This window comes from Notothenia rossii (genome assembly GCF_949606895.1).
Source record: "Notothenia rossii genome assembly, chromosome: 3".
Lineage (NCBI taxonomy): Eukaryota > Metazoa > Chordata > Actinopteri > Perciformes > Nototheniidae > Notothenia > Notothenia rossii.
This window is the reverse complement of record NC_136901.1, coordinates 34,645,925-34,671,280: the sequence shown is the minus strand read 5'-3', so window position 1 is coordinate 34,671,280 and position 25,356 is coordinate 34,645,925. Positions and strand designations below refer to the sequence as shown.

The 25,356-nt window shown below is 42.1% G+C and overlaps 3 protein-coding genes across 7 annotated transcripts; 1 reads left to right on the top strand and 2 right to left on the bottom strand.

The window, feature by feature from the left end:
* Positions 1-11,773: 11,773 nt before the first annotated feature.
* Positions 11,774-25,183, top strand: LOC307032314 (polyubiquitin). 5 transcript variants are annotated; one of them, XR_013806222.1, is made up of 7 exons: positions 11,780-11,921; positions 12,515-13,710; positions 15,484-15,710; positions 18,140-18,322; positions 22,783-23,040; positions 23,749-23,981; positions 24,910-25,183. XR_013806222.1 is itself a non-coding variant. In XM_079670195.1 (5 exons), exons 1-5 carry the CDS (start codon positions 13,581-13,583, stop codon positions 25,041-25,043), a joined length of 582 nt encoding a protein of 193 aa, XP_079526321.1. In that variant the 5' UTR covers positions 13,493-13,580; the 3' UTR covers positions 25,044-25,183. The 5 variants fall into 5 exon arrangements, 2 of the variants coding, with proteins under 2 accessions (XP_079526321.1, XP_079526320.1); XR_013806223.1 differs by having other exon boundaries at positions 15,484-15,729; XR_013806221.1 differs by lacking the exon at positions 23,749-23,981 and having other exon boundaries at positions 11,774-11,921; positions 15,484-15,729.
* On the bottom strand, positions 15,480-17,467 carry LOC307034515 (uncharacterized protein; the record flags this gene model as incomplete). The annotated part of the gene is made up of 5 exons (XM_079673342.1): positions 17,352-17,467; positions 16,897-16,971; positions 16,238-16,597; positions 15,913-16,011; positions 15,480-15,685 (listed from the first exon to the last, which is right to left on the bottom strand). Exons 3-5 carry the CDS (start codon positions 16,509-16,511, stop codon positions 15,480-15,482), a joined length of 579 nt encoding a protein of 192 aa, XP_079529468.1. The 5' UTR covers positions 16,512-16,597; positions 16,897-16,971; positions 17,352-17,467.
* Positions 19,806-22,820, bottom strand: LOC307032311 (E3 ubiquitin-protein ligase). The gene is made up of 4 exons (XM_079670190.1): positions 22,589-22,820; positions 21,962-22,062; positions 21,486-21,659; positions 19,806-20,507 (listed from the first exon to the last, which is right to left on the bottom strand). The coding sequence occupies exons 1-4, from the start codon at positions 22,677-22,679 to the stop codon at positions 20,052-20,054; spliced, it is 822 nt and encodes a 273-aa protein (XP_079526316.1). The 5' UTR covers positions 22,680-22,820; the 3' UTR covers positions 19,806-20,051.
* Positions 25,184-25,356: the final 173 nt, after the last annotated feature.

Below are 25,356 nucleotides of genomic sequence, written 5' to 3'. Positions count from 1 at the left end.
TGGCTGTGACAATCTTCATTAAAAACGAGAAGGGTCTGTTATATCCAGTGGTGCTGGACGATACTGAGTTTCAGGGCACTAAAGTGCTGGATCTGAAACACAAGATTGCAGCTCTCGAGGGAACTCCAGGTATGATCACTATTGAAATAGCCGCTGTGACGCAGATTATAGCCTACATGCTTAAACCATAAAGTTAAAATGTAACCATGTTCCGGGTGATTAACGTGTTTTGCCATTTGATTGAAGGCGTCAGAATGTAGTGGGTTACAGGACCTTTGTTTGTTGGGTTTTTTAAATCACATATAGCCCACTTCAGAACATTTATAAGCTATTAATTATAACCGAGAAGTCAGATGTGTGTTTAGGTCAGTATGGTTATACTGTAGCAGTCAAATGTCGTATTCATCAGTTTTACAGTTTTTTACCAAAACGTTGACATCCTGTGACAGAGGCTGCTCACTTATTGGTTGCATTCACATGCTGCAGGGTTTCAATGAGCTGAATGGCGTTTCGTGCTATAGAAGAGAAGAAACCCCAATATTCATTTATAGATCAATGCAGAATGATATATTAACTTTCCTGTTTTGCTGATTTTGTCTGGAGAGTGTTAACATATAACCTTCAAAACCATCTACCACCGTGCACCTCGGTAAATTGGCAGCATGCCGTGAACGAGGAATTGTTAACCAGCAGTTCCATTAAAAAAAAATGTAAACTACAATATTTGCTTATAAAATAGAGTGGAGCAGATATAGAAAGTGGCATGATAAAGAAATACAATAGAGAAGACTCACTCAATTATGGTACAAGTAGGCCTACCCTAAGTTTGGAGGTTGGGAGTACATTTAGATAAATTTCCATTCCACCAGGAATTAGTAGGACTGCAGGTCTAAAAAGCAATTTAAAATGACCTAAGAAATATATCTCTTCTATAGAAATGTTGTCAGTGGCTGGTTTTGACCCCCTTTCTTTGTACGCGTGTGTTCCTGTGTGTCCATGTTTTAGAGTCAAAACAGCGACTGATCTTCGCAGGCAAGCAGCTGGAGGACGACTTTCTACTATCACACTACAGAATTCAAAATGAAGCAACCATTCACATGATGTTAATATTGAGGAGTGGAGGTTGTTCTGGGGGCCCGGGAGATCCGGGAGATCCTGGAGTGGGTGACGGGGATGGGAAAAACAGAAGTATGGAAAAGCTCTGGTGGTTATTTTAAAACCTTCCCTGGACAGAACTGTTCCCTGGAGACATTTCAATAACAAACCAGAGCTTCACACAAGTGTCCAAACGATTATCCCATATCACACTCCCTGGATTTTAGTGTAAAACCAATATTGGATTAATGTTTTAATTTCGTATGTCTTGTTATGCGCCTGCTCTGTGTGTGGACTGTTTAAATTGTTTGAACAGGGAAAGTTAATGGATGTGTCTCGCACCTTGATTTGTTTACACAACTATCAGGGAGTGCCTTAAAGTGCAAATCACTGGCCGTTTCTCAATCTCGAGGATACTGGCTTCCAAGCCAATATTTCAAGGATGTTACGTCATCGAGTGCCGCCGAAGTACTGTTCCAATCTCCAGCATACTGGGAATTCCACCGAGGCTTCGTCCTTGGTTTGGGGGAAATTTCGAGGCTGCACATGGGTAGACTTCGCGTCCTTAAAATCCCCACAATGGGAAACGACTCGCTGGTATCTCGAGCAGAGCGCTCATTGGTGGTTTTTACACCGTGCTGCTGCTGGCTCGGCAAAAGTTGTTGTTTGGTGTCAGTTTTACGTCGCCACTTCCATTCACATTTTTCATCATTGTTCCACAATGTTTATCATCATGAAATTAATATCTATATATGTTATACTATACTTGCACTGCTTACCGTTTTTATACTTTATATATCTTAGCATATTCATACACACTGTTCATACTGCTCACAGGCTGCTGTGTATATCTAGTGTATTCATACCCCTCACTGTTTATTCATCATTCACTTCATTCTATCTTTTATTCTGTAGATTGTGTACATTACTTTTCACTTTACTGCTTGTTGCACTCCTGGTTAGAAGCTAAACTGCATTTCGTTGTCTCAGTACCTGTAATCTGTGCAATAACAATAGAGTTGAATCTAATCTTGAGCAGGAACAAATGTATTTACTTAGTATATCTGACATTAACAATTAAACACATGTGTGCATTCTTTATAAATGCAAACCGAGTCAAGCCGACTCCGGAGGTGGCGGTATGCACCTTAAAGTTGTTTGCAATCCGCCAAAAAACCGAGAGAAGAAGAAGAAGAAGATTTTTTTGATTTTTAAAACAAAATTTTATTTCCATTTGTTTTAACTATACACCGAAACAAAAAACAAAAAACATTACACAAATCAAATAAATAAACAGATTTTCACGTCTACCAAATAAATGTCATTTGAAAACGTTTTACCCATTTCAAAACATCATCTTTTACACACCTTAAAAACAAAAAAATTCACCTACCCTTTAAAACTTCAATATTAGAGTCATTTTCCCCCAGTGAGCACAGAACCTGCCCAACAGCCCACACATCCAGAAACCCCTGTAGATGATTGATCAGCGTATAGTATGCATGCTCTACCCTCAGACGCGCTGCCACCAGCCCCCTCAGACAGAGCACTGCATCCGTCCACCCTACTCCAGCAAGTTTGTTCTTCCTACTTTTCCAGATTGCTAATTTTGCATTAGCAAACAAGAAATTGATCAATAGTAGGATTTCCTTCTTTTTCAGGATGTATTTGGGGCCATGGACAAAAAGTGGTATGGAGAAAACCTCCCCGAACCCCTCCACCCACTCCTGTAACATTTTTTTAAGACCAGCCAACCGGGGACAGGACACCACTAAATGCTCCAATGTTTCTGCCATAAAACAGAACGGACAGCCCCCCCTTGTGCCTGGGTCAAAATGAGCCCTGTATTTGTTAGTGGCTATTGCACCGTGTATAATTCTCCATTGGATGTCAGCCATCCGTTTTTCAACGGGAGACTTATACAGGATCCGCCAGCTGCCCTGAGGGGAAGAGCCCAAACCAAACACATCTGTCCACCTCGACTCTCTGACGCCTGCGAGCGAGCTGAGGTTTAGCACCTTTACGCAGCTAAGATATAGCTTCTTCCCATTGCAGGAGCTGAACATTCCAGGTGTTAGAGTCCCCAGTGATAGCAGGAGACCATCCTCTTCTCTCCATTCCCCCACCGCAGGACCCACCCTCAAGGCAGGAAAAACATAATCATGTCCCTTTCTCCACTGGTCGGCCAGATCTGCATCCAGAGCAAAAGTCCGGTGGGATGGCGACAGCGACTGCCACACCTCTTCTACCAGGTTCTCCAGAACTCGAGTTGATCGAATGCCCGTCACCTCAGCCAGTTTTTCCGTGGAGATCCCTGTCAAATGGCCAAGTTTTACCACTCCCGCTTCAATGAACGCATTTTTTAGGGCGGCTGAAGAGAAAATGGTTCCGGAAAGAAAACCAGTGTCAAACAGGGGCTCCTCAAACAGCCACATCCCAGGCCGGGGGTCGGGTGGTCTGGTAAAACTCAGAATCTTCCAGGCATTGATGACTGAGCAGTAAAAAGGTGCAAGTCCAGTTATCTTGTACGCAGGGGCCTTCAGCAGAAACAGGTGTTTATCAAAACCAAAGCCCCCTGCCCTCCAGAGCAACAGCCGGGCCATAGCCAGCCAGCAGGGAGAGGCACCATACAGCAGCCGCTGAGCTGCCTGCAGTCTAAAAGCAGCAGTCCTCGCAGTAATGTCCACAAGGCCCTGCCCCCCCTCCGCCACAGGGAGGTACAGGACCGATGCTGGCACCCAGTGATGACCCGACCAGAAGAAATCCACGAGGAGCCGCTGCAGTTGTTTCATGAGGTCCGGCGGTGGGGTTAACACCTGGAGTCTGTGCCACAAAGATGAGGCAACCAGATTGTTGGCTACAAGAACTCTTCCCCTGTAGGACAGCTGGGGTAGCAGCCATTTCCATTTAGCTAATTTTGCTTGCACCTTTCCCAGCAATCCCTCCCAGTTCTGTGCCACCATGTCCTCAGACCCCAACCAAACTGCCAGGACCTTTAAACCCTCGTTTCCCCAGCTGAGGTTACCAGGAAGACTGGGCCTATTTTCTAAACTCCACTGACCTACCAAAACTGCCTCACTCTTCTCCCAGTTAACTTTGGCTGAGGCAGCCTTCCTATACAAAACTAAACTGTCCTGTAGCTCCTGGATATCCCGCTGACCCTGGATAAAAACACTGACATCATCAGCATAAGCTGATACAACCACCGGGGGGGCCTGAGCTGACACTGGCAGACTCAGGCCCCTCAGCCGGTTTCTAAGCCTGCACAAAAGTGGCTCGATGGCAATACTATATAATAGGCCTGAGATAGGGCAGCCCTGCCTGATCCCCCTTTCAACTGGTACAGGTCTGCTCAGCCCTCCCCCCACTTTCACAACACAACATGCATCACTGTACAAACACTTCACCCAGGACAAAAAATGCTCCCCAACACCAAAAGCCTGCAATGTGGCAGCCAGAAAAGTGTGATCCACACGATCAAAGGCCTTCTCTTGGTCAATAGAAATAATACCAACATTTATATTGTACAGTTTGCAAACATCAAAAGTGTCTCATCAAAAACAAATTGTCCACAATTGATCTGCCAGGGATGCAATATGTTTGATCAGTACCAACAAGAAGTTCGATAAAACACTTCAGTCTGTTAGCTAAAACCTTTGACAGTATCTTATAGTCCGTACATAAGAGAGCCACAGGTCTCCAATTCTTCAGCAGGGTTAGATCTCCTTTCTTAGGCAACAGTGAAATCACTGCACGCCTACAGGAAGCTGGAAGAGTTCCTTTCCCAAAGGACTCCATCAATACATCCAACAAATCATGTCCTAAAATGCTCCAAAAATGTTTAAAAAGGTCTGCAGGTAAACCGTCTATGCCCGGAGCCTTGCCGGAGGCCATCTGTGTCACCGCAGAGGTCAGTTCCTCCAGCGTAATGTCAGAGCCCAAGGTGTCACTTTCGGCTGGACTCAGCTGTGGAAGACCCTGAAAAAGTTCATCAGCGGCTTCCACGTCACAACCTTCGGCTTTGAACAGGTCCGTGTAGAAGGACACTGCATGTCTCCTCATCTCAGCAGGTTCAGAGGTTACCTGTCCATCGGGAAGACGCAGACATACCATCTGCTTCCTTTGGCCCACAGACCTCTCCAGGTTGAAGAAAAAGGTGGTTGGTGCATCAATGTCTCTCATGGAAGTAAAACGGGCTCTAATCAGAGCTCCCTTGGCCTTCTCCTGAAGAAAACAGTTAAGCTGTTGTTGTTTTAGGAGGGACTGTTCTATATTTCGAGCAGACACACTCTCCAACTCTCTGATCTCTCTCTCTAACTGCTCTATAGCTCTCCTAATGTTTGCAGTGGAGTAGGCTGTATACTGTTGACAGAACACTCTAATCTGAGCCTTTCCTACCTCCCACCACTGACTCAGGGAGGGAAAAGACTCTTTCTTTGATTTCCAGTTGATCCAAAACAAATTAAAATTCTCACAGAAAATCAAATCTTGTAAAATTGTAACATTAAACTGCCAGAACGATCTAGGTTTCTCTGTGTTGGATAAAACCAAATCCAAAGAAACTAGCTGATGATCTGTAAAACCAACAGGTTGGATGTGACAGTTCACTGCACGAGTAATAAAAGAAGAAGACATGTAAAATCTGTCTAGCCTGGCTGCACTGACGCCCCCATCTAGCATTCTCATCCAGGTGTATTGTTTAACGGAGGGATGCTTCATCCTCCACACATCCACTAAGTAAGCCTCTCTTATCACCTGTGACAGTAAAAGGGACGACTGAGGATGAGGCTCCCGTCCTATTCTGTCTAAAGTGACATTAGTGCAAACGTTCCAGTCCCCCCCCAGTATAACACACTCCCCCTGTACACTAGTGTCTAGCTTGTCTTTTAATAACTGAAACACAGATACACGTGCAGGGCCCTGATTGGGTGCATACACATTAATAAAGGTGAAACTGAACTCTAACAGTTCCACTTTCACCATCAAGGCTCTACCTGCCACTATCTCAGTGCTGGATAAAATCTTTACATTTAGAGAGGGGGAGAATAAAACAGCTACTCCAGCACTAAAGTTTGAGCCATGACTGAGTACATACTGACCCCCCCACCACATCCCCCAGTCCGTCTCATTCAGGCTATCACTGTGCGTTTCCTGCAGAAATATCAAATCTAATTTTTTCTGATTAAAGACTTCTAACACTAAAGCTCTTTTCTGTGCACTTCTACCCCCGTTCATGTTCAAAGAAGCAACCCTTAAAGCCTGCATTAGAGGAAGGAGACAGAGAGAAAGAACAGACAGGTACACACAGCAGAGAGGAGACACCCAGTGTTGCATGATCATGTTGAAACTATTTAGACCTTTTCAGTTTCTTCCCTCTTTTGCTTCCTGGCGTATCTTTTTTCACAGCAGTTACATGCCTCCTGAGACGATAACGTTTCTTTTCATCCAGCAGGTCTAACCCTACAACTTTCTGAAGAGTTCTCACTGTATGAAGAAACTTGTCAATGTCAGGGAAAAAATCTCTCACTTCCACTGACTTGCCAAAAGACTCGTCTAAAAAGACATTAATCTCTTCCAAAGAATATATCTCTGCGTTCTGAGAGAGACTATCTGCAACTGAACCACAGTCAGAATCCCCCTCACCGTCTGTGTCCATCTCTGTCACCTCATTATTGTCTGCAGCATGTTGAAGCTCATTTTTCCGCCCAGAGCCAGACGGCAGCTCCTTCTGTGTGCCAACAGCCTCTACCTGTCCCACAGCACCAGTCCTCACCTGCCCTGCTACATCATCTCTCACCCGTTTACCTGTTTCCACATTTTCACCACACTCTCTACAGTCCCTGTTTCATCTCTCACGATATTCATCCCTACTTCCTCCGCAGCCACCGGGGCCCCGGCGGGTGCAGCAGCAGCCCCCGCGACACCGGGTCCCGCTGCCGCGGACCAGGCCGCCCCGGGCTCGGCCGCCACAGCAGCCCCGGCCGCCCCCGGCTCGGCTGCCCCAGCGGCTCCCGGCCCGGCCGCCCCAGCGGCTCCCGGCCCGGCCGCCCCAGCGGCTCCCGGCCCGGCCGCCCCAGCGGCCCCGGCCGCCCCAGCGGCCCCGGCCGCCCCAGCGGCCCCGGCCGCCCCAGCGGCCCCGGCCGCCCCCGGCTCAGCTGCCCCGGCGGCCCCCGGCTGGGCGGCCCCGGCGGAGCGGCGTGCCGTCTCTGTGGACATGCAACACGTTTGTGACCCGACTCCCCGCACTCAAAACACTTTACGCTCCCTGAGCTCGCATAAACCATATAAAAACCTGTCTCCGCAGAGAATGGACATGTTTTAACTTTTCATCCTTACACCCCAGAGCAACAGTGCGGAGACTACTGGCAAACTTACCAAAACGCTTCAGCTCCCGTTCCAGCGCCTCATTCGGGATGAACGGAGGAACGACAGACACAGTGATCCGCGTGGACGGTGTCGCCAGCGGTGAAACTTGAATGTATTCCTCGTTTATCATTAATCCGCTCTCGATAAGTTCCGTCACATATTTCTGGTCTTTCAAAAAGACCACGACCGCTTTGTTCATGCGGGAAGCATAGGAGATATTTACATGACCGACCTGATCCCCCACAGCCAGCAGCACCTGCTCCACTGTGCTTGCGGCCTGAGCCACCAGCCGCACTCTGTGTCTCAGAGACACCGGCGGCGCCCCGGAGGACGCCATCCCCGCCACGAGGCACGGAAAAACACTAAATTAACAAATTAACCGTACTTGCAAAGGGTACAAAAATCCCAACGAAAGATCATACAGTTAAAGAAACGATTGAAACAGAAACACAAGAGTTAAAGTTGAAATTCCCTCTTCCCTCTTCAAACACACATCCACCACCGAAGAAGAAGAAGAAGAAGAAGAAGAAGAAGAAGAAGAAGAAGAAGAAGAAGAAGAAGAAGAAGAAGAAGAAGAAGAAGAAGAAGAAGAAGCCGACTCGGAGCTGTCCGACTTCAGGCGAGCTTTTTGAGACCTCCCCCGGCTGCGATCGGCTATTCTCGTCTACTTTCGAGGCGAGCCGCAACGCGTCTCAAACAAGCCTACTGATGGTTCCTCCACGGCTCCTCCTCGACGCACGGCCGGACTTGTCTCAGCCAATGACAGCTCTGCATGTATTCCTTGGATATTATTTTAGTAACCGCTTGAACGGCGACGCGATGTTTACAGTGAGAACAGCTGTGAGGTCCGTGCAGAAAGCAGAGCAGTGTGTAAAATATATCACTCAGTATAACAGGCTTACTACATTACTTTCTGTATTTGTATGCTGTAGTTAAGTAGTCTAGATATCTTCAAACAAAGAGTAAATATTTTTTTAAGACCATTTAGTGCTTCACATAATAAAATACACAACGGCTGTAGCCTGATTATGCTTTAGGAGCTGTAGGTGTGTGTGGTACAGTGTGTCAGTGTGTGTGGTACAGACTGTACCACACACACACCTACACACTACCACAGTGTGTAGGTGTGTGTGTTGTAGCCTACAATACGTAGATGCGGCGGACAAAAGGGTCTCAGTTGGGTTGGTGTCCTATGCTTACCAGTAGCGTGGCGTGGGGAAAAAATTAGGGGAAGCCAATAATACGTCCTTTCTTTTGGGGTGGGGGGGGGGGGGTGTGGTGGTCAATGTAATAACGTAACCAGATGAGTGATTACAGCGCCCGGTATCATTTTACACACATTTGTATCATACAGATGCAGGACTTACACACGCCTGTTATCTGACCGACAGGTCCGCACGCACTCTCCAGCCGAAACTCTAATACGCATTAATTCACAAACTAAACCAGGAGAACTTTAACGTTTTACGTCCGGTTCGCTCCTTTGTTCCTATCTGTAAACGGCTCCAGTTTGGGCATTGGCCTGTCATCAGATTGTATTTGTTGTTGCTGCTGCAGCGGAAGTTTAGTCCAATTATTTTTGATTAAATACTCCAAATCTCCACCCTCCATAATTGCACTTGCTTCAGTTGCTTGCTACTTTCAAACGGCGGTGTAAGTGGTGCAGTGACGCTATCTATCTTCTATCGATTAGATTTATCATTCGAAAATGATAAAAGTAGGGTAGACATGTGGATATTATCCGACTGAACAAAACGTGCATTTACCTAACAGGTTCGTTTTCCACTGACCTTTTTTCGAGCTATTTTCCAAAATCCTATGGAGAAATCCCATTGCTTTTTTGTCGAGGGAAACCGGGCGCAGCTTACTTCCGCTTTTTGGGACGCGTCACTGCACCACTAAATTGATGCGATTTGATTGGATTGTGAGGCAAGGGAAGCCAGCCGCCTCTAGCTTCCTCATCTGATTGGTCAATCCCTCCATTTTTTTTCACCAAGGGAAGCAAATTTCGCCTGGCCTCCTCTCGCAACAGAGTGCAATCTACTGTTTCACCATAACATCTAGAGGGGCGCTGTTTCAATATTTGTAAAATACTCAATGAAAATGGGGGAGAGACGGGCCGGCAGCAACACACAACAATGAATTTCCGAAACTAAGTGTTTTTATTTATTTATTAAAATTATAACTACAATCCGAAAAAACAGGGGAAGCCTGGCTTCCCTTGGCCTCCAGGAGAAAACGCCACTGATGCTTACTTTTAATACTTGTAAATATAACTTTTGGCCCGTAATTTAAATTCCCCATTTCAGCGACCAGAGAGAGGGGGGAGAGGGGGTGTGGGGGGGGGGGGGGGGGGGGGGGGTGTATCCAGTCTCTGATTGTGTTACGTTATTATGAGAGTGCTCTCATACTTGTTTGATTCTGAAATTGTATATATTTATATAAATATATTTGTGTGTATATGTCTGCATCTGTAGCCTGTTATTGTCTCATTATACCTCACTGTCAATGAATCAAATTAAATATATAAGTCGTCATGAACACATCTGTCCATCAGACAGAGGGCTGCAGTGTCTCCTGTCGTCATTAATGGACGTCTCTTTAAAATGAGCGCTCAAAGGAGAGGAGTTCTCATTTCTCTAACCGCCTGCTGCTTCCCCTCCTCTCTCCTCGGTTCCCCTCCTCAGTCCTCCGCTTGCATCTCCTGTGGCCGGGACTAAGTATCGAGGATAGGAGTCGAGGAATGGAGTCGAGGAGGGGAAATTAGAGTATTGAGAAACCTCTACTGTCATCACTGCCAGTTCACTTCCTGTAGCATAAGTGCTAATGCTAACCTTGTTTTAAATATTGTGCATCCAGGGAGCTGTTTCATGATATCAATGATCAGGAAACACATGAAAAGTGTTGACAGTTGTCAAAAGACTACATTTGTTTCAATATGTGTCATCATTTGTTTTATTTAGCTGTTGTTTAACCCAGTCCAACATAAATGTATTCACTAATGTGCAGCTGTTTGACATCCAATATAAAATCTACACTGACTAAGAAAAGCCTGATTCAGTGATGCAGTTGTTAATGACGAAGGAAGCAAGCTTCAGTGGCAAAATGTCAAATAATGCATTTTAAAACATTGTGCAAAAATATAAATGTTTTATGCTCACAATATAAATGAACAAATAAACTTGTATTATAGTAAACCTGGTTTCTTTGATGAGTGTATACTACAGGGTAGATGTTGTCTTTTCCGCAGTAGAATTGTATATCGCTACAGACAGCAGAGGGCAGTATAGGACAGGGAAAGGCCACAGGGAGCATGCCGTAAAGGGATTGTTTTGCTGAGCAGCTCATGCCGTTAACTGAAATGTAACTTTTTAAGTATCAAATAACAGTGGAATTTAACTAAATTGTGTACGTTATACTGCAATACATCTCCTACAAGTAACTTCAAAAATTAAGATTCTGCTAACAAAACAAAAACACTTGAAAGTCCAAAATCCCAAGCCTTTAAAAAGTGATAATGTTGCACATTTCTGACCACTTAATAACAGTTTACAAACCAAACAATTAATATATTGATAAAGAAAAAAACTGCAGTTTAATCCACAATTAAAATAATGAGCTGCTTTATTAAATCGTTAATAACGATCTCCACTTTCATGAAATAAAAGTGTTGAATGCTGCATGAACATTATACCGGGCGGTTGCACTGTACAATGACATTCTTAGGCTCAACTCTCCACACCTAGATATTAAAAAACTATACATACAAACAAAAATATAAGATAAAAAACTATCATGAGAATCTTGAAAAATATAAGCTGACACACATTAAAAAATTCCTGTCTCAGAATAAAAGTGCATGAGGTGCTGCATGATAAAAATAAAAATAAATTGGATATATAAACAGCAGGGTAGAGTATGGTGTATACATCTATAACTAATATAATATTAGATATACCAATTATTTCATCTGTACCTGGGCTGCAACCGGACTGGTCATACACAGGATCTTGTCAAAAATACTCAGCAGCATCGCGTTGCTCATATACTGAAAGTATTTTTAAGGACAGCAAATATAATTATGAACACATGCAGACTCAGTACCAGGATCGAGGGTCTGCAGGATTTTAACACTCGAGCTCCTACAGTGAAACTTACCGTTAGTGATCCCCAGCCTACGCTTTAGTGAACCACTTTGGGAATTTAACAGGGGGTCATTACACTGCGCACATCAAATCTATTGAAACGGACACGTGGTATCACTTTAATGACAACATTGTTGACATTGTAAGGAGGCTAGTTTCTCTATATGCAGTCAGGTGTCACATATCTATGCTCAGTTAAACAGTACAACATTTACTGTAATTGTTTTTGAATCACACAGGTTCAACCACCACTCTTTGGGGCCTCAAATTACTCCCTGAGGTCCTGTACAGCTTACCTCCTCATGTACAAGAAGGGTGAGTTGGAAAATGTGCAGTTCTAGTTTCTAATATTTCTTATTCGAGTGCTATTAATTATCTAGATTTTTGTTTTAGTGTTGGTGATATCAGCCATATTTGTCTACCTATGTTTGAATAAAATGCAACTAGATGTCACTCAGCCTGTGGTGTTCAAAAGGGCCAAAAAAATACTCAACAGAAATATATATTTATTCTCAGAAACCTTACGCCGTTACTTATGGAGCCAGGAACTAGGAAAAAAGCCTCACTTCCTTGAGTAGATGAACGCTTACTTCTCCGCGGTGATATGTAAAGTGGGTGTTTGGTAGTTAGTAAATAGTTCCTGAAAGCTGCTCACGACAAAGTCTGTTGATTATTTGAGTAACTAGGTTAGGATTTTTGGAAAGAGACATTCCTTTCAAGTTTTTCAAAATGATTTGTATCGTTTTGAGCACCACAAGTTGAGTGCCATCCAGTTCCATTCAAGAGTAAGCAGACTTCCCCATACCTCTAAAAACGTGCATAAAAAAGCTACAGTCTAAACACTGTCCCTTTAAGTCCAAGATGATAAGGCCTAATTCAATAACAACCCTTCTTATTTCTCTTCAAAGTGAGCAGACATCCTGAACAAAATGATGAAAGCGAGGATGATCTCCGTTCACATTCAGGAGTCGATGCTGAAGGAAGACAAGACGAGACAGAGAGAGGAGAGCTTCATGTTCCTCATCATCAACTCAATGATGGAAGCTGCCATGGAGGGGGAAACCTGAAGCTCCTGAATGCACCGTGTGTGAAGCCAGACAGAAAAGACTCTGGAGCAGATGGAGACTGTTTGCAATCACACAAGTCAGATTTTTCAACGCTACAAAAGAGTCACAAGATCAGACAGCAGCTTGATAGGAACTCAGAGGAGCCCATGCAGCTTTTACACACCAGAGGGAAACACTCGAAACATTTGGGAAGACACGAGATGAACCATGTGTTAGAGCAATCCACAGAGAAAAGACTGGAGGTGAATGAGACTGTCTGGGGAACACAAAAAGCTAAAGGAAGCCTTAGAAATAGAGTCAAACATGGGGAAGCAGAAGAACATTTGTGTAGTTCTGATGTGAAGTCACTTCCTGTTTCCTCTTCTTCTTCTTCACTTACATACTTGAAAGGACACAGGACGATTAAAGTTTGCATGCAGCCATCCATTAAGTGTAATAACTCTCCAAAACTACGCAGAAAATCCAACAATTCGATGAAAGACGGGGAGACCATGCAACATGCTGTGACTGCAGATTGCACACAAACTGTGAGAAAAGAAGGGAAAAGTCCTGAAGATAGAGGACAGTCTGCAAAGAGCAGGGAAAGAGACAGAAGAGCGCCATGGAAGTGATGAAATGACAGGGATAATATCTGTATATTTGTCATAAGTGGCTTGGATCTTTTAAATATTTTGATATGTTAATGCTTTTTAAAAAGAGCATTTATAATAAACTTGGAATACATGGCTTTTTTTTTTTACGTGAATGCAGTCAAAGAGATTTCTAACTAGAATACAGAGACAATGAGCATTGAAAGGCGGGTGCGTGTACCTTTAAGATTAAGAACGAAACTGAAAGTCTTTATTCAGTTCGTCGGTGTCGGTAATCTGCAACCAAATAAAGGAACCCAAACAGCAACACCGCAGAAATGGTTGTGTCAATCTTCATTAAAGGGCTTACTGGTCAGACATATCAATTGCTGCTGGACGACACTGAGTTTCAGGGCGCCACAGTGCTGGATCTGAAACACAAGATTGCAGCTCTCGAGGGAATTCCAGGTATGATCACTATTGAAATAGCCGTTTGTTGGGTTTTTGCAATCATATACACATCAGAACATTTGTAAACTGTTATTTATAACCGAGAGGTCAGGTGTGTGTTTAGGTCAGCATGGTTATTTTCCACCAGGAATTAGTAGGACTGCAGGTCAAAAAAAGCAATTTAAAATGACCTAAGACATATATAGCCTATACAGTATAGAAATGTTGTCAGTGGCTGGTTTTGACCCCCTTTCTTTGTATGCGTCTGTTCCTGTGTGTCCATGTTTTAGTGTCACAACAGCGACTGGCCTTCGAAAGCCGGGAACTGAAGGACAACTTTCTACTATCACACTACGGAATTCAAAATAATGCAACCATTCACACGGCGTTAAAATTGAGGGGTGGAGGTTGTTCTGGGGGCCCGGGAGATCCTGGACTGGGTGACAAGGATGGGAAACACAGTAGTAATGAAAGGCTCGCTGACTTTTAAAACCTTCCCTGGACAGAACTGTTTCCTGGAGACATTTCAATAACACACCAGAGCTTCACACAAGTGTCCAAACGATTATCCCATATCACAGTCTGCTGGGATTTTAGTGTAAAACCAATATTGGATTAATCTTTTCATTTCATATGTCTTGTTATGCGCCTGCTCTGTGTGTGGACTGTTTAAATTGTTTGAACAGGGAAAGTTAATGGATGTGTCTCGCAACTTGATTTTTTTACACAACTATCAGGGAGTGGCTTAAAGTGCAAATCACTGTCATCACTACCAGTCCACTTCCTGTAGCATAAGTGCTAATGCTAACCTTGTTTCACGTATTGTGCATCCACAGAGCTGTTTCATGATATCAATGATCAGGTAACACATGAAAAGTGTTGACAGTTGTCAAAAGACTACATTTATTTTAATATGTGTCATTATTTGTTTTATTTAGCTGTTGTTTAACTCAGTCCAACATACATGTATTCACTAATGTGCAGCTGTTTGTCATCCAATATAAAATCTACACTGACTAAGAGTGGTTAATGATGAAGGAAGCAGCCTTCAGTGGCAACATGTCAAATAATGCATTTTAAAACGTTGTGCAAAAACTGATGTGTTTTCTGCTCACAATATAAATGAACTAATAAACTTTTATTATAGTAAACCTGGTTTATTTGATGAGTGTATACTACAGGGTAGATAAGGCTACAGTATTGTACTGCATCTTAACATGTAAGTATTGTCTTTTCCAGATACATGCAGTAGAATAGTAGATGAATAGACAAAATACCAATACTTGCTTCTGAAATATAGTAGAGGAGAATCGGGCTCTATATAGAACATGTCAAAATGTTGCTTATACAGTACTTTACTCATTGTATTACTTAGTTTATAGTAGCTTATTATTTATGTTACGACTACATCAGTAAAGAGCCGTTAAATGTCCCTGTCAGTCGTGAGAGCCGCCTTATGTACACTGAAAAAACTGAAACGTTGACTTTAATTAAACCCTTTTGACTTGGAAAAGCGGTAATGCTTGCGGTTTCCATCACAGCAGACAGCCAACATGTCTGGAGAACATGCTGGACAAACAAAGTGATGGACCTGGCACATAACCTCTTGTTTGTACTGACGGAAGCAAAACTCGAAGAAGCTTCGCTGAAATGTATCAGCACAGATACTACCTGTCTGTATATTGATTTAAAAAAAGTGGATTAGTAATTGTTTTGAAAGCAATGCCAACAATTAATGATATGGTATACAGTAATATGATATTGTTTTTTGTATGTTTCCGTGTGATTCAGGCAGATTTACCCGTCCAGCTTGAACAGATCTGTGCTCCAACATTTTCAGAAATGCCTGCCTGAAACACATCATATTTGTAAAGCGCCTGGCAGCTGGTGCTAGCTGGCCAGTACCGATACAAAAGCAGGTCTTTAACCTCAGGAGTCCATTCTGCAGAGCAGGATGGACAGGATTTCCGAGGCAAGCAGACATTGTATCGTCCTGTGAACAAATGGACAAAGTAAAGGTATTTCGGTAATAAAACTGTGAGTTTGCCTTAACATATTTTATACATAGATGTGCATATATGATGTATTAGCTATTTGACATGGCATTTGGGTGTTGTCTGAAAATGACCAGGTGATACAAATCTTTGCGTTGCACAAAGTGGTAAAACTGTGCCCTACAATACTACTTGTACAAAAAGAAGGGCTTTCAGAACAACATACCGTTGATGGTGACCACAGAAATATGCTTCCAAGGAGTAACTGTGACGTCATCAGAGCATTCACAGATTGACCTTGGAGTAGGAACAGGCAGTTGACATACTGCAATATAGAAAATAAGTTAGGAAGGGTGTATTTACAGTTTTTCCTTAATTCTCTAGATTATCAAGATATTCAATAACATTTTGCATAATTTCCACATTTCTTGCAGCCCTAGTCAAAACCAATCATACTTTTTTCAATCAGCTATGTACACTTCCCATTCGCACTTAATTATGGGAACTACACTATAATCGGACATTGTAATGTAATGTTAATCTTTACATACTTTGTTCACAAAACTGAGGCTGGCCATTTTCATCCACCACCACAGCAGTTGTAGGGGGAATGGGCTCCAGAAATCCATTGAACACAGCCTCTCTGTCATGGAAGATATTCCTCTCCTCCATGTCACAGGTTGCACAGAGGAACTCCATGTCCAGTGGAACACAGTCCAGGCACCTAATAGCCGCTTCTTCTGCACAGCATCTGTGGCACTTCTGAATGGCTATTCTCTCAGCTGAGAGTTTTGCATTAAAAAGCATTGGCCTAGCAGTTTTCATTCTCACATCTGTGAGAAGCTGCCTTTGTGCCCAGGCAGAAACCGTTCCGTCTGTTGCCTCCAGAACCTGGACTTGGAGATGTATTTCTAAAAAATAAAACAGCTTTTAAGACACCCTAAAACTGGTATGATGGATATTAAGGTAGTATACTGAAACACTTTTGAGTTGGAAAAATATATGCGGACTAATAATAGCAACATGCTATGAATCATCATATGCATCCAAAGCAATATTAGCAAGTGATACTTATACCAAATATGCATTCACTTGTCATGAAACAGTCAACACTCAATACTTTATTATGATTAACTAGATGAGTATAAAAATGGAAAAATTGGGAAAAACTGTAGTGCCAGTCAACTGCTGTTATAATCAATATACTCACCAAGACTACCGAACTCTTGATGTTCTAGCTGAAGGCCTTCCTCATGCACAGGATCGTCTCTTCTGGCTTGTGAAGCTGCAGAGACAGTCATTTTTGCTTAACCCTTCAATCAATCTAAAATTACAACAATTCATTGTAATATGAAAATGCTCTGTAAGAACTGCAGGTAATGAAACTAAGAACATATTACCACAGCATCACAATGACAATTTACATTTGCCATACTTTTATCCAAATCGAGGTACACATGTTCAAAAATACAACACAAGCAAGGATTATCAGTCACAGGCTCTTACAATATCTTGATTTAATTTGAAAATGTTTTAAACATTGCAACAGATTTGTCAAGAGGTATCTTTACATTACATAATTTCATACTGTGTACACCAAAATAACTTTGTTATGAATTATCTTTATTCTTAGATTTAGAAATCATGATATAGTAAAGAACAAACCTGATGCGGAGCGTTGAGTTTCCCGTTGTCTCTCACGTCTGCGTGTGAACACTGGATTAGAAAGGGGTCTCTTCCTGCTTTTTCTTTTCTTTTTCGGAGGGATGGCAGGGGTCTCAGTAGCCTATATTTTTTCAGAGGTTGAGATCAAAGTTGTAATACAACATAAGACAGCAGCACTTATATTTGAGCAATTATTTAACGGTTGCATAAAAAGGTCTAACGGACCCTTTACATTACATCAATAAAAAGCAATAGCAATGATTATATTACAGACTTGGGTATTTGCTTATCATGAAAAGCCTCTCCCTGGCCTCATGGACAAGAGCCTCGCTAATCAATGCTGCCATGTGCATCCTGGCCTCATTGGGATCCTCAAAGATCCTCACTTCACGGTTGAGGGACATGGCATACAAAGAGAGAGTGAGTGATTAAAAGAGTTTCTGGAAGCAACACACACACGAGCTGAGGAAAACGAGTCTCAGTCTCAAGGCGAAGAATTTATGTTAATATACATGAGTCATGACATACATTTCGATTTTTAATCCTGCCTTTTAAGTGGAATATCTCTTTAGGTTACCGGACATTGATTCTGTTAAAATAGCCCACAGTAGTACTTAAGTGTTTGAAGTTACATTCCCTTTATAGACACTGGCTTATGCCATATATCGTATGACTGAAGGTCCAAGAAGAGCAAATTAAACTAACTTTTTTAACTAAATGGCATCTTTTTAAATTGAATTGTTCTGCCTCGTTCTGACTTCCTTTGTCTCTGTGTGTTCATGTTGTAGATCGATCAGACCTGCGACTGATCTTCGCAGAGAGAGTTCTGGATGAGGACTCTGCTCTGTTGTCTCACTATGGAATCCAAGACAAATCACACATCTTGGTAATTCAAAAACTAGCAGGTGGAGGAGGGAGTCTTGTGGACCCAGAATTACCTGGAGTGGGTGACAAGGATGGCAATAACAGAAGTATGAAAAAACTCAGTTTAAATTTATAAAACCTATTCTGGACATATATTTTTCCTGGAAACATTTTTAATAGATTTTACACCAGATCTGTGTTTCAGCAAGTGCCCAAACAATAAACTCCAGTCACACTCGTATTTAAGTGTTAAAAAACAAACTTAAACCTGTGTATGGACGATTATTTAAAGCCCATTTCCACAGGTTTTATTGTGGATTAATAATATAATTGTCACTTACTAAATGTATCTGCTGGTTTCAAAGGGCTGGTTGTGTCTTGTACCTTGAACTTTTGAGCTACTTCAGTCAGGTTATGGTCCAAAATACTGTAGCCTACTACTTCCTGTTAATACACTGTACACTTAAACTGATGCTTTTAGTGGGCCTTTTTTTAAGGTAACCTAAATATGCAGCAGTGCCTTTTTTTGCTTCACTTCTATAACTCCTTTCTGCTTCTCCAAACTCTAAATTTGGGACGTACTGACCTTCATTTACTGTGTTTACACAAAGCTTTACCATTATTGACTTATCACATAATCTGCCATAAATTCTGGGTCAATTTGTTTGAAAAGTGTGTCATATTTCAAAGGGTCAAACAAATGTAAAAACCCTTGTTTGTGAAATGTGATATTTCTTTGTTAATTTCCGTGACTTTGTTGGCTATTAAACAACTGTTCCAGTCTTAAAACGTGCCATTGTTCAGTGTTACTTTGAGATTTACCTCTAGGGGGCGCTACAGCACCTACTGACATTCAGGGGTGTCAAACTCAAGGACCGGGGGCCAAATCCGGCCCGTGAGTTCATCTTCTGTGGCCCCACAAGAGCTTGCAAAGAATATAATATGTTTATTATACGGTTACGTGATGATTTACAGAAGCACGCTGCCCATAAACTACATGTCCCATAATGCATCTCAAATTTGCCTTTTTTCTCAGAATTTGATTTTTTCTTTTTCAGAATTTGACTTTTCTTTGATTGTGACTTTTTTTCTAGAATTTCGCTTTTCTTTTTAAATCCTTTTGTGACATTCTCACTGGAGAGACTTGCAATTATTTCCCCTAGACTTCTGCTTTCAGTCGTAGTTAATTATGAAGGTATTACCTTATCGAATAATAATTCAATGCAGAGGCAATAATGTAATATAATACATTATTTTATATATATGATATATTTATATATGTATTTTTATATAGTCTTAAAGTTACAACCGGCCCTTTGAGTGCAACCATAATGCTAATGTGGCCCGCGATGAAATTGAGTTTGACACGGCTGCATTACAATGAAAGGTTATACATGTGAGCAACTTTTTACAATTCAATAACTACAGTACTTGTGCAAAATTGAAACATTTTCAGCTACAATAAGTAAAATATCTATAAAGTGTTTAGAATGTTATATTGCATGTGGGAAAATGCTAATAGTTTTTCATTAAACCCATTTACAACTTGTATTATGTGCACCTGTTAGACATCAAATAGACTTTCCACACTCATGTTAAGGGAAACTTTATTTATTCAGTTATTAATGATTAACTATTATTGAAAAGAGATCCAACAACATTACAGAAAGTGGATTATAAAACATTAAGAGAAAATAAAGCAGATCTTTTCAATACGTGAATAAATAAGCTTATAAGTCTACACTTTTGGCTCTAGTTGCTAAGGCAATCTTGCATTGAAATCCAAGGAAATTATCACAGTCGAAGACAGTAAGCTATGTGTGTGCAGTGTTTCTCTTAGTTTCGGTGCCACACAGGTATGGAGGTTTGTCTGGGAGCCACGCCAGCACTGCAGGGGAGGAAGTAGGAGCTTGTTTTCAGGCACTCAGGAGTGAGCTTCAGACACACAAAGCAGAACTCCACCTGACAGCGAGGACAGATGATGTTCTTACAGCCCGTTGTGTCGTGCTCCACCTTTGTACCACAGGTGGGACAGGCCCGGATGGAGGGACACGCAGTGACCCCCTGTACCTCAGAGAGGGCGGTGGTCTTGCAGTTGTTGAGGAGCTCCAGGACCGCGTTGATGCAGCCGTCGTTGTCGCAGCGGTCCGAGCGCGGTGCTGCGCCTTTCCACTCCTTCAGACACTGCCAGCAGAAGTTGTAAACCTTCTTCTTTTCATCCGTGCAGATCGTGCACATCACGCTGAGGTTGCTCTGGTCCTCTCTCTCCACATACGTTTTACAGCCAGGACACTGTTGGAGGGGATGTGAGAAAAAGTTAAAGGGGCCCTGTTAAGCTTTGGGGGGTTTTCCTGTTCCGTTAGTGGGCTTTTTAGATTCCTGTGAATTTAAATGGTCTGCAAAGGCTAGAATCCCTGCCTGAGACACCTGGATTGGACTCCTTTGTTTACTTCCTGGACATAGTGACATCACTACTTCAAACGCTTCTATTGGCTAGTGCTCCGACACATTGTGAGCGATATATGCTAAGGGACCAATCACAACAGGGACGGCCAGCTAACGTATCAGGCAGGCAGTATGAGAAAAATAAAGGCCTTTTTGAACATTAAAGCATGGAAACATGTCACAGCAGAGGCACACTTTGTAGATTTAGACTTGGCTCTCACGTCTCTCCCATTATTATTATGGTCTTCTATCTCTCATGTATAACTCCATACAATAACGAAAGAGTAAAAATGTAATGGCTACGATTTTTACACACAAAACTGGTTTCACGGACGCCTTTTGAAAGAGCGGGGTCAGTGGATAGCTGTTCCCACTTGTTTCCAGTCTTTGAGCTAAGCTAAGCTAACTTGTTGCTGGTTTGAGTTCAATCATAATTATAACAAATATATAGGTAAAATATTACTAGGAGACATCAGGCTTGTTTTCAGGTTTGCACTTGTAATATGCTTTCATGTAAACACACATTACATCTCTCATACTGTCTGTCTGAATGTACCTAACACCTGCCTCTTTAAGCCCCTTCCCAAAAAAGCTAGAGTGCTCTGATTGGTCGGTGTTTCATGGTCTTTCACATCTTTCCTCTCTGCATCTCTTCACCAAATTAGGCGAGTAACTACTGTAACGGTACTGTAGTGGCACTTAGTAAATATTATAACGTTGTGACATCACAAGTGCACCTAGAACATGGACTTAAAATATTTATCGGACCTAAACTTTATTTCTGTTTTCCGCATGATTTGATGATATTAGAAACAAACAACTCACTGTTTTGAATTCACAGTATTCTGTGGCAGCCAGACGGGCCATCCTCTCTTCAAAGTACGCCATCTCTGAAGCTGTCAGCACTGCCAGCCGGCGCACCTCTTGATAGGACCACTCTTTATCACACTTCTGCACGGTGCCATCCTTCAAAGCAGGGCACTTAAACTTGTACTGGCCCTGAAAAACAAAAGGACACATTGAGTTATATTGCAGTGTATGTGGGGAGTTGAGAATCCTTTACATGTAGAACCAGGAAAGGTTTAAACTAAATAATAAATCAACATCATCCAGCATGGGCAACAAGACACTTATACACTGAGGACAAAACACTGTTTCCATATAATAAGTGGTCTAACACAGTTTTTATAGTCAGTAAAACGTAGAGGTGGAAATATGTTTCTGTTTCTGTTTGCAACATCACTTCTCTAACACATAGTGAACCTGGCTTTGTGCTCTTTAAACAACATGTTGGAAAGTACCTGATCCAGCAGGCTGCGACACCAGCCAGTGAGAGACTGTGGAGTGACTGCATGACCGCAGGACATCTCTGCACAGAGACACTGGTCTCCATCCTCCGGAGCTGAGGGGAACAACAACAAAAGCAGACATTGAACTCATCGTCATAGTCACATACATATAGCCCTGCACATTCAGGATGAAAGAGCCCAATTCCTTTAAAGAAAAATTAAGAAACATATCTCCCTCTGTCGTTATATATCATTGCATGCAATCCATTTGTTAACTTAATAATAGATACAAATTGGGATATTATATTGTTACAGTAACAACTGCTATCAAGGTTTTGCACACAAGTTTAATATAAATATACAGTACATATCACCAGGAGAAAGATATCTATCTATACAGTATGCACCATTTACAAAATAAATACAAAATAAGTTAGCACATACTCTAATTTATCAAGCTACAACTATTAAAATTGAACCTAGGGTACTAATATTCACATTACAAGTGTGCAAAGTAGTTGCAGTTTTGTAAATTATTAAGCAATTAGGTAGTGTAGGTTAATCAGGATAACCAATTCACGCAGCACAGAAACATGAATTATTGTGATTTTGGTTTAAATGTTTTTTGATAATGCTTACGAAATGCATCCAGAGCATCCGGTTTGTTGACAAACTTCAGAGTCGTGTCTCTCCGGTCGTATCTCTTCTCCTCCTGATCCGGTGTAGTCATTTTGTTTCAGCTCCTCTGCTCTCCTAACTTCGAGTGTCAGCAGCAGTAAAATGGCTGCCGCTGTGTCAATTTCTCTGACTCCGATTTTCTTTTTTACTTTCAGTTTCCCACAGCAGTTCCAAGAAATCACGTGAATTTAGAGTAACAGGTCAGAATTCCCCATCTACTTCTTTTTTTTTACATTATTATTTTTTAAGACAGCCTTGAAGTATGTCCTCAATGGAGAAAAGGCCCTTCATGTGTTTAATATTCACACCACTTTATTTTACAGAAACTTCTTATAAGACAGCCAGAATGTGGAACAGAGCTCTGGTAAACAAAGAGGACGTTGGTCAGATGCCAAACACTGCCGGAGTATCAGGTGATTTCCACTAATCATGTCAACACATCATTGGCTGTTTTTCTGTGTTACATTAATCTATAGCCCTCGTGCTGTTACTAAAATTCTAAAAATAAAATCGCTTTAAATAAAATGATGTATTCAAAATCATGTGGTGTTACAAACACGGCCAGAGGAAGAAGAAGTACTCAGATCTTGTACAAAAGTAGAAGTACCAGAGTGTAGTTTTACTTTTAGCACCAAAATATACTTATAGTACCAAAAGTAAAAGCACTCATTATGCACATTGGCCCATTTCAGATTAACACATTTTTTTTTGGATTCTAATTACTGATGCATTAAAGTGTTATCAAAGCTGGTAAAGGTGCAGCTAGTTTTAATAGCTTTGTATACTGCATGGTAGATTGTGAATTTACTCCAGGGGTAACTAAAGTCTGATTTAAGTGTTGATTAAGTAAATTAACTAAAGGTATTAAATAAATGTAGTGGGGTAAAAGTACACGATTTACCTTTGAATGATAAGGGTACAAAGTAGCTAAAAATACTCAAGTACCAGTCCTTTAACATTTTAATTAAGTAAATAGTTACCAAACACCGACCCATAAGAAATTAGAAATAAAACTAAAAAAGTCAAAAATGATCATGGTAATAATTATAATAATAGCTTCAGGAGTCAGACGAAAGTGAAAGTATCCTCCTCCCCTCCCCTCCCCCTCCCCCTTGCGTAAGATTGCTGTTGATCAGCATACACAGCACCCTGAGGTGGCATTACCTCTCTCCCAGCGAAGGAGCAGCTCGCGCCCAGACAGACACAGCCATGGGGAAAATCTACCAGGTCGTGGTGCACGGATTTAAAGGTGAACTACTCATGATCGACATGTGCAACACGGAGGAGCAGTTTAAGAGCATGACCGTGCTGCAGCTGAAGGAGAAGATAGCAGAGAGGCTTCCCGAGACCGCAGGTAAGAGCCAGGAGGGGAAGTAACTAAGTACATTTACTCAAGTACTCTTTTGAGAGAGTTGTAATTTACTTGAGTATTTAAAAAAAGTCCCCCAGTACAATTCAGAGGTAAATCATTAACTCCACTGCATGTATTTGGTACCTTTAGTTACTTTACAGATCTTTGATTAATGATCTTCTTCTTCGAGTCCGTAGCAATCTCAGATGTAGTTCTGCCAGTATCGGGCACAAGCCACAGCTGATGGGGTAGGTTCTGCCAGGTCTTCTGGACTGCACCGGGGGGCATTGGCACATTCCAGTAGGTGGGACATTGTCTGCGCTGATCCACAGCTGCATGTGTCTTCTGTGGTGTAGTTCCACACTTTCATCAGTGCTTTGCACCTCCCCTGTTCCACATGCAGTCTATTAAGTGACTTCCAGGTTGTCCAGCCAAGATCGTGGCCACTAGCGAGGCTTTCCGTTGGTGTGATTCCTCTGTCCAGCCATTCAAGAGCTCGTGTGTCATTTCTTTGCCATTCATCTTCCCAGAAGTTGGTCCTTGCTTGCTGATTAATGATGTGAAATATAATCAACACTTAAATCAGACTTTAGTTCCACCTGGAGTAAATTCACAAGCTACCCTGCAGTATACAAAGTCATTAAAACTAGCTGCACCTTTACCAGCTTTGATAACACTTTAATAATTATAATCACAACATGTCATTTATATTATTCTATTCTTAATGAGTACTTTAAGTATATTTGATGTTAACAGTGTGTGTGTGTGTGTGTGTGTGTGTGTGTGTGTGTGTGTGTGTGTGTGTGTGTGTGTGTGTGTGTGTGTGTGTGTGTGTGTGTGTGTGTGTGTGTGTGTGTGTGTGTGTGTGTGTGTGTGTGTGTGTGTGTGTGTGTGTGTGTGTGTTCGTGTGTGTGTGCGTTCGTGTGTACAGGAGTGGGGGCTCTGCGGCTGATCTTCACAGATAAGATGCTGGATGGGGACGACGGGCTGCTGAGTGAATATGGAATCCAGAACCAGTCCCACATTCACATGGTGGTGAAGGTTCCTGGAGGACTGACCGCTTGACAGAGACCTCCACCTCCTCCTGCTGCTGCTGTTTACACATGCTTACGCTCTACTGTGTGTGCTATATTATTGTCTTACTCCTTTTATTGTTCTGATGTAAAAATGATTTTGCTGTTCAAATAAAGGCAAGTTCTATCTAATTCCTTTTATTTCCTCATATCTTATGTGCAGATATTGCCTTTTAAAGTAGAGTGAAGACACATCAATGGGGTCCCCCAGGGGTCCCTGCAAGGGCTCTCACAGTCTAGCAGTTATCCCATGTAATCAGTTTATTTAAATACACATTAAATAATTACTTCATACATGGGGTGTG